The sequence below is a fragment of the Seriola lalandi genome, unplaced genomic scaffold, assembly GCF_002814215.2.
Source record: "Seriola lalandi dorsalis isolate HSWRI2012SDOR001 ecotype SW California unplaced genomic scaffold, Sedor1 jcf7180002054861, whole genome shotgun sequence".
Classification (NCBI taxonomy): Eukaryota; Metazoa; Chordata; class Actinopteri; order Carangiformes; family Carangidae; genus Seriola; species Seriola lalandi.
Genome location: NW_019525414.1, coordinates 635,639 through 643,981, shown reverse-complemented (window position 1 = coordinate 643,981; position 8,343 = coordinate 635,639). Strand labels below are relative to the sequence as shown.

General features: G+C 40.6%; 1 protein-coding gene and 1 long non-coding RNA gene across 2 annotated transcripts in view; one reads left to right on the top strand and one right to left on the bottom strand.

Moving 5' to 3' along the window:
• Positions 1-5,202, bottom strand: part of actr5 (actin related protein 5) — a 6,464-nt gene extending 1,262 nt beyond the window's left edge. The window contains exons 1-8 of the mRNA XM_023427376.2: positions 4,808-5,202; positions 3,317-3,555; positions 2,892-3,061; positions 2,429-2,646; positions 2,028-2,192; positions 1,412-1,516; positions 779-918; positions 431-563 (exon numbers count right to left, since the gene is read on the bottom strand). Coding sequence (XP_023283144.1) covers positions 431-563; positions 779-918; positions 1,412-1,516; positions 2,028-2,192; positions 2,429-2,646; positions 2,892-3,061; positions 3,317-3,555; positions 4,808-5,191 — 1,554 coding nt within the window. The 5' untranslated portion in view covers positions 5,192-5,202. The remainder of the gene's footprint in view (positions 1-430; positions 564-778; positions 919-1,411; positions 1,517-2,027; positions 2,193-2,428; positions 2,647-2,891; positions 3,062-3,316; positions 3,556-4,807) is intronic.
• Positions 1-8,343, top strand: part of LOC147817887 (uncharacterized) — a 165,011-nt gene that overhangs the window by 133,243 nt on the left and 23,425 nt on the right. The gene's annotated exons all lie outside the window — the stretch shown is intronic.

The window sequence follows — 8,343 nt, the reverse complement described above, 5'->3', positions numbered from 1 at the left end:
ATATATATATATATGTGCACACACAGTATATGTAAGGATCCAGTTTAGATGCACTTGGATGTAAGATTCCACTGTAAGACAGAGTAAAACCTTGTAAACCTTGCAATGTAATATGACTGTCTGTTAGTAAGAACAGTCATTTGGGTACATTAATGGATCATTTATAGTCTGTATAAACAAAGACAGAAATCTAATCAGTTAAAATTATTTGTATCTTCTCATTTTCAGTTTGAAGTGGTGAAAGTGACCGCCTTAACGTTGTGCTATGAGTTAGCAATATATGCAATCAAACATGAAAAAAGTCAAACATTCTGACAGAATTCAGTCTGTATTAGTCGAGGTCTGAAACATGTTAAGTGGGGTGTGATTCAGAGCTTCATGCTGTGACACCTTGGATAAGTGTGTATAAAAGTGTTTTAGAAAGCTGTACCTTGAAGTGTGACTGGAAGGGCCTCATAGCCAGCAGCTCTCTCTCCACTCTCTCCCTCATCCCGGGGTACTGCATGTTCCCTCCTGTCAGAAACACATTGCTCACCAGCGCCTCCTGCTGCTCTGGAGTGTACCTGTATGTAGTATAGGAGAAGTACGAAAAACATTTATGTGTCAGAGTTGTGACCTTTCAAGTGCCATTTCTTCAAAACAGCTATTGTTAATCGGAGAAATAGGATCTTATAGATGCTAAAAAGAGAAGTTGCGAGTCTTCATTTGTATCTGGCTAGGTTTAAATACTGTACACCAATTTAATGTTTAATGTTGCGATTGCACTTGCTATCATTACCTGGCCAGGACGTACTGCAGCGTCTCCATCAGTCCCATCTGGTCCTCTCCGGTCAGCGAGGGCTGGAACAGGATCTCTGGACAGCGCAGACGCTCAGTCCCTACAAACAGCTGGTGGTACTCTGCCATGTTGAACATAGGCTGGAGACAAGAGCAAAGTTATTTTTCACTGATGTGGAAAGCACTGGCACCAAATGTTTCAGGTCATGGGCAAAGTTAGCCAGCTTCATTACTGCTTTGGCACAAAAACAATATACAGTGTCTCACAAAAGTGAGTACACCCCTCACATTTTTGCAAATATTTCATTATATCTTTTCATGGGACAACACTATAGGAATGAAACTTTGATATAAATTAAAGTAGTGAGTGTACAGCTTGTATAGCAGTATAGATTTACTGTCCTCTGAAAATAACTCAACACACAGCCATTAATGTTTGAACAGCTGGCAACACAAGTGAGTACACCTCACAGTGAAAATGTGAGGGGTGTACTCACTTTTGTGAGACACTGTACAAGACAAAACCTTTTCTCATACATTCTGCAGCACATTAAACTGGCAGAGAATTGCCTGCACAGCATTAATAAGGGTCTAAATATCTGTCTGGGAAGTTGCAGTGTCTCTGTGCCACTACCTGAACCACATTAGCAGGTTTTTCCGGCAGCGTGTCCTCAGGGAAGTCAGGATCCATCAGCATCACTCCGTCTCCCTCGTCCATCGGCTGCTCCAGCTCAGACACCTGCAGAGAGCCACAGAACAGCCTCAGGCTTCGTTTGAGCTGCAGCAAACAGGGACAGTCCTCCAGAGCCTCAAGTCAGCGTAATGACATGCAGACATAATTACTGGATCATTTGAATTTGACTTAACCTCAGTGAGTTTAAGTTTATTAGCTGCTGTCATTACACAGTATAGGAAACTACATTGTATGTATGAATATATTGTAATTTGACCACTTTGTTTCCTTGTTAGTGTTGGCAACTGATGCATTTACATTCCTAGCTAAGAGCCAAATTATGCCGAACAGACAGAGAACCACTGCTTTTATTTTTCTGTTGTACACTCAGGTTATATATATGTTATATATATTATATGTTTTTTGCATTAATTGTCATGGACCATAGGATTTTTTATTGGTTTTTAATTACCTAAATGTTTTACCAGACATGCAGCCTCAGACTATGGGCACAGCGCTTACAAAATGACAAATCAAGACTTGCTGTTTTTCTCTGATTTGGTGGAGTCACACCAACCTCCAGCTTTCCCTCTGCTCCGTCACTGTGCAGCAGCTTCTGTCTGCCCTGTTCCACAGCCAGCTGCAGTTTGTTGATGTACGACTGCAGCTCCTCAGCCGAGTCCATGTTGAGCTCCACCAGGCTTTTATGAAACTGATCCAACAGGCCGTCGTCCAGCAGTTCCTGCACTCACAGAATTCTATGATCACTGTGCAGCACACACCAGCTGTGTTTTCAGATCAGCTGAAGGAGCTACATTTTTATTTTAAACACTTTTATAGTTACATCTCAATTCCTTAGAAGAACAAACTGACTTTTTACAGTCTTCTTTGATACTGAGTCTTACACTTAATAAAACACTACTTGAGAAACTTGAAGAGCACCACAGTAAACTATAAATGAAACAATGGCTTCCTTGCCTGCACTGCCATAAGTTTGTCCAGCCTCACGTGGTCCTGCTGCAGCTTCTCCTCCCGGCGGCGAGCATTGATCTCCTGAAGCCGTCGAAGCTGCTGAGCTCGCCTCTCCTGCCTCTCCTCCACGCTCACACAGCCGCCTGGCACCTTGCCCGAGAAGGGAAGTTGCATACGGTGAACCTCCCGCTCATAAAAGTCTGGGCTGCGCCACTTTTCCAGCTCTATGGAGAACAATGGAAGTGGAAGGTAAGCAAAGAAGAAAGGAAGAAAAGGTGTGCATCTATCACCATGTTGTCTTCTAGCTCTTTTAATCTACAACCACCCACCACAGAAGTCATGTCTGTGTCCAGTTTATTCATGTTACTTAAGATTCATTTGGGAGTTCTTGAACTATTCAAAAACTGAATGGTTATTAACTGCTGTAAGTTGGAGCAGTAAAATGTATGTCTGCACTAACATGCTGTACCTTCATGATAATCCACAGCGGTGTAACTGTGCTCATGCAGCAGCTCCTCCATGCGGCTGAGCGTGACGGCAGCGAGGTGACCTGGGTATTTCAGGTGGAGGAGGCGCTGCAGGTAGGACGCTGCCTGGCTCCCAGCCACATTCACACGCTTACAGTTCACCGCATCCAACCTCAAATCACAACCATTTCAAAATTAGACTCTGATGACAGTGTGAGAATGATGGCACTAAAGGGGAAAAACAATGGTCTAATACACTAAAGACATTTTGACACATCACTTTGGTTTTCATACTAAGACATGTCAAAATGTCATCTGTGACAAAAGCTTATTAGGAAAAAAGAGCATTTCTTGCAGAAAGATATAAAATGAACCGTGGAAGGGCAGAAACAGCACAGACACAGTTGTCTGTGTCTGTAATTCTCACCTGCCATTTATAACTGGTAAGATGTGTGAGCAGTGGTATCCGGAGGACAGAACAATGCCAGTGTGTGGTGGACGGATGTCCCTGTGATAGTTATTGTAGTTGAAACTGTACAAGCCGTCCACACCGTAGGAGACGTACGGCACATGGTAGCACTCAAACAGCAGCTCTGACATCATCTGTCGACAGTGCAGGGGGTTACATGGTGCCTCTGTTAGCACCATGGGGTGCTCCACGCTGCCCTGCAAAAGCAGAGTGGTCATCATTGCCATTTCATATAAAACACTACCAGTGTGCATTAGTGTAATTAACACACAGCTCATTTTGCTAAGAAACATAAAAATATCTGTGTGTCAGATTAGAAATAAAACACATGAACTTCTCATGTGTACATCTTAGATACAGACATCTGTTTTATTATGCTTGACCTCAGGAACTTTGGCTGGTCAAACTGAAAATATCATGATGCCAGAACTGAAGGTACCATTCCAAATATTAATGTAGTCTATATATGTAATCAATAAATCAGCAACAATTTTGATAAATCATTTTTAAGCAAAACCATCTGTCATGGCAGACAGAATGTTGATCGAACAGCACTTAACTTTAATAACCAAGTCAAACGTGGTTCAATATTGTTTTTACCAACTCAGGATCATTTCTAAAAATCAGATCATCTTTATCAATCACTGACCTACAAAAAGTTGTTTTTATGTAATCTTTTTATCTTTTCTCAGCTTGATTATTGTAATGCACTTTATTTGGGTATCAGCCAGGCCTCACTACACCAGTCAATCTTCAGCTTGTACAAAATGCTGCTGCTTGTCTTATTACTGGAACAAACAGGTACAGTCACATGACTCCGGTGCTGGCCCCCTTCACTGGCTCCCTGTTAGATCTTAGATTGATTTTTAAATTTTATTACTGATGTTTAAGGCCTTAAATGGCTCTGTCCCCAATTACATCTTCGATTTATTGACAAGGTCAAGGCTTGTGAGCGGGCGCTCACTATTATAGCTCAAACACTCTGTGTACTATATAGATAAAGTTATTATTATTATTGTTGTTGTTATTATTATAACACTGATAAATTTGAAGATATATTGGGCTCCAGGAAATTGTGATGGGCATTTTCACTATTTTCTGACTATTACAGACTACAGACTAAATAATAATTATTATTATTAATCTGAATGACAAATTAATTGAAAATTTTATGAAGTGTTAGCTACAGCCCCAATGTCTGCTTGTATATACATTTTTCAAGTATGTCCCTGTATTTGTCTTTGACTGGGGTCTATGCAACATTACAACAAACTACTCCTGCTCTTGTTGAAAAGGCTCTGATAGGAAAAGAAAAGATATTATATGGTGAACTGAAATTTAAAATAAGATGTCAGCATCTTCTTTCTCGTGAAATCAAAGCGAAGACATGTGCACACATCTGCTGGGGGTTACAAATTCGGCACAACACCAGCCCCCTGACACTAATACCTCAGAGGCGACGCCCAGGTGTGTAAACACATAGTCGAAGATGAGTTCCTGAATCTCGAAGTTGACCACCACGTTTCGGTCGAACTGGCTCTTGAGCAGCCACCGCAGCGGCTCCAGGTTAGTGATGTCATTCCCGATCTGGGTCTCGCTGCGAGCGGCTCCTCTGCTGCGCGCCGCCACCGACCTGAAGAGCAGGCGCGGAGAGGCAAACTCCGCCGCTGGAGCCCCCCAGCCGGCCCGGGTCTGGAAGGAGCCGTTATCTATCACTATCGGGGCCGACGTAGGGGTCAGACACTGGGCGGGAAGCTCAAAAATCGGGTCGGGAGAGGTTTTGCAGTCCTGAAAAGAGAAGATTTGACAAACCGGTCGCTCTAGGGAAGCCATTTTGAAAATGCGTCACCGCAAAAATACATCCGAGTGGAAGCTTAGTGCCGTCGACTTAAGTTCCGACTCAACATAGAGGTATTGGATCGGTGAAGAGCAGTATGCAGTAAAAATATCTGAGTAGCACTTGAGCAAAAATAAGTAAAATTCATATATTATAACATAGTATAACAGCTGTAGTGTTTCAAAAATAAAAACAAACAAAATGACCTCACATTTTCATGACTTATATTTTAATTTCCAACTAAACATTAGCTGTTTGTCTGCACTGCAACAAAAGATTGGAAACAGTAATGTATTGTGTTTGAATATGCACAGTTATAATGAACGTCAATTATGAAAAATATCTCCCTTTTACCACCAGAGGTCGCAGTCCACTTTGTGTAATAAGTCCCTGTGAAATGAGACATTGATTTATCCTTGGTGAATTAATAGGTATCAGTCTCTCAGATTAGCCTGTTTATCATTAAGTCACACTGTAGGATAAATAAGAATAATACACTTCTATATCTTACTATTTAAGTATTTTTAAACTGATGTGTATAAAATAGCAATTCCCATTTACAGAAGGTAGTAATTTCAATTTACCACTTAAATCTGACTGATTCATTGTTTGGCCACTTGGTGCAAACACATGCTGTGTGCAGCCACACTTTCTTCAAATCCATAGACATCAACTTTAAATTCTTGTGGCGATCCCAAAGTTGGTACAGCCGTTAAAAAGCCAACACATTTATCACAGTGTGCAAAATAAAGGAAATGTTACAAATCTGACTGCCATTTATCATCACTCACCAACTAAAATTTGGGGTCAACTGGAAATATATTCTAGATGAGTCCATGATGAAGTTACAATGAAACCATGTGAACAGACATTTTCCCTCAGGCCTGAGATCCCTGACTTCTTTGTGTCTGCCATCCTGTTAGTTTCAGCTGACCGGGTGAAGCCTCAGCTGGTGATGTGGCACACCTGCACATGACAGCTACTGCATGTCCCAGTTGGCTTCATTTCAGACCATTCTGTTGATACACATGTTGGAGATCTCACATCTGATCTTTTTGTTACCCTGCAGTGTATGATCTAACGCAATACCCATTGAGATGCAGTACAGTGTAGTCAGATAATAAACAAAGTGTGCAGGTTTTCTTCTAAATTTCCATAACTCGTTAGAGGAATAAATCTAAATCAACGACACAGAATTTTCAAGTTTTCATTCACATACCTTCCTTCAGCAATCTATTAATTAACCAAATATTAATCCCAGAGATGAATCTACGAGAGAAATAATCTACATTGGATTAAAATGGAAACATCAGATTATGCATTATCTACAATGCGTCTATCGTACAAAAGTATTTTTCAATTTTCACATCACAGCAGTTTCAATCATCCTTCATATGCTCTTATTTCTTGTCTTGTGTTTTTTAATAGAATAGAACTGTCAGTTAAACTCTTCAATACTGCAGCATCTAGAGCAATCTTTACAAGGCCAGTGTTACACCCCACAGAACTTTTGAATTTGAATCAAATATGTTTGGTATTTTATACATAAAGTAATGTACAAGACATATACAATATTTCCATTTGATGTAATGGTGGTGCAGCAAAATAAAATGGCTATTTGTGCATATTTTGTTCAATATATTATTATAATTCATAGCAAGGAAATATGCAAAACAGTTCTTACCATTTGGATATATGACAGTTTTGCTTTTCTGATCATTTTTTTTTATTTGCAGTGTCATTTATATGTATTACCATTTTTTTTTACCTTTTTTTGGTAGAGGGACATGCAGTTAACAGTAAAGGAAGTGTGTTCAGGGCATTGATTGGATTTATTTCCTGGACAGCACAGATATTTGGGAGCAGAGGATGAAAAGGACAAAGGAAGGAAAATGTGTTGCGTGTATGTGTGGGAGGGGTGTTACTGTATGAAGCTTGATGGTGTGTCACTGAAGCATAACACAGTTCACTGCTCCGGCACAAAGCTCTAAGTGACTGCCGTCCCCCTCCTCCTGATGCTAATAAGCAGATCTGGGTCAGCTTACCCTCTCAAACACACACACACACACACACACACACGCGCACGGCTGCATACGGCCACAAACTTATACAAATACACCCCCATCTACGTTCTCTCCTCCGAAACACACACACACACACACACACACATACTGGCATCCATTACTCCTGGGAGGCAAGACATGACATTGTGCTGCTGTCCATGCACGATGCTTGCAACTCTGTGCTTGCTGTGCTTGTCATCCAGGCAGCAGTGGTGAGGCACAGGGGAACTAATGGTCTACAAGCTCTCTGGGACGGCCACGCGTGACGCCAAGCAGCCTCCATTTTGTGGAGGAATGAACAGACTGTTAGTTCCCACTGACAGGGAAGGGGAAGGAGGAGGGAATTACAATGGTAGATAGGGCCAATTATGTTTAGTGTTCATGAACAATACCATGATGTGATCATGTCTTTCATTGGGGGGGTGAAAACAGAAAATGAAATGTTAAATACAGGGAATCGCTGTATATTTAGGATTACTGAGGAATAATTCACGGATCATTTATTACACTTTTTGTTTTGTTTAAAAATCCTTCATGTTTTTCTTTCATATACTGTGTCTTCTTCACATAGGCAGTTATGGGACAGTCCCTCTCTTTTTCTCACAGTTCTGCGGGGACAAGAACCAGCAACACTTCAATCACAAATTCTCTTCAGAACATGTTGAGGGTTTCCACCTCCTCTTCAAATGGTGGTTTTATGGAAGCAGAAAAGACTGTGACTTCTCACTGACAATATGCTATGTTTTCTTTATTTTCTTTTTTTTTTTGCTGAATGCTCTGGGGGGAAAACATCTATCAGTGACAATTATGAATGTGATTATGAATCACAGAATTCTGGAACCTTTCTTTTATAATCAGTGTACATCCTGGAATCAGATGACCTTTTTTTGCAATTAAAATGTAGCTTTATCTGTATTGTTTCATGATGTCACAAGAGAATTAAATTAAATAATTTATTGTTATTTTTATTGGAATGGCCAAGACTAAGTGCAGCAAATCTGTTCCTCTGTGTTCATTTGTTCATATGATTTTACAGGAGCAAAAACTCCTATGGATTAACTTTAACCTGTGAATGTGTAAGCCCC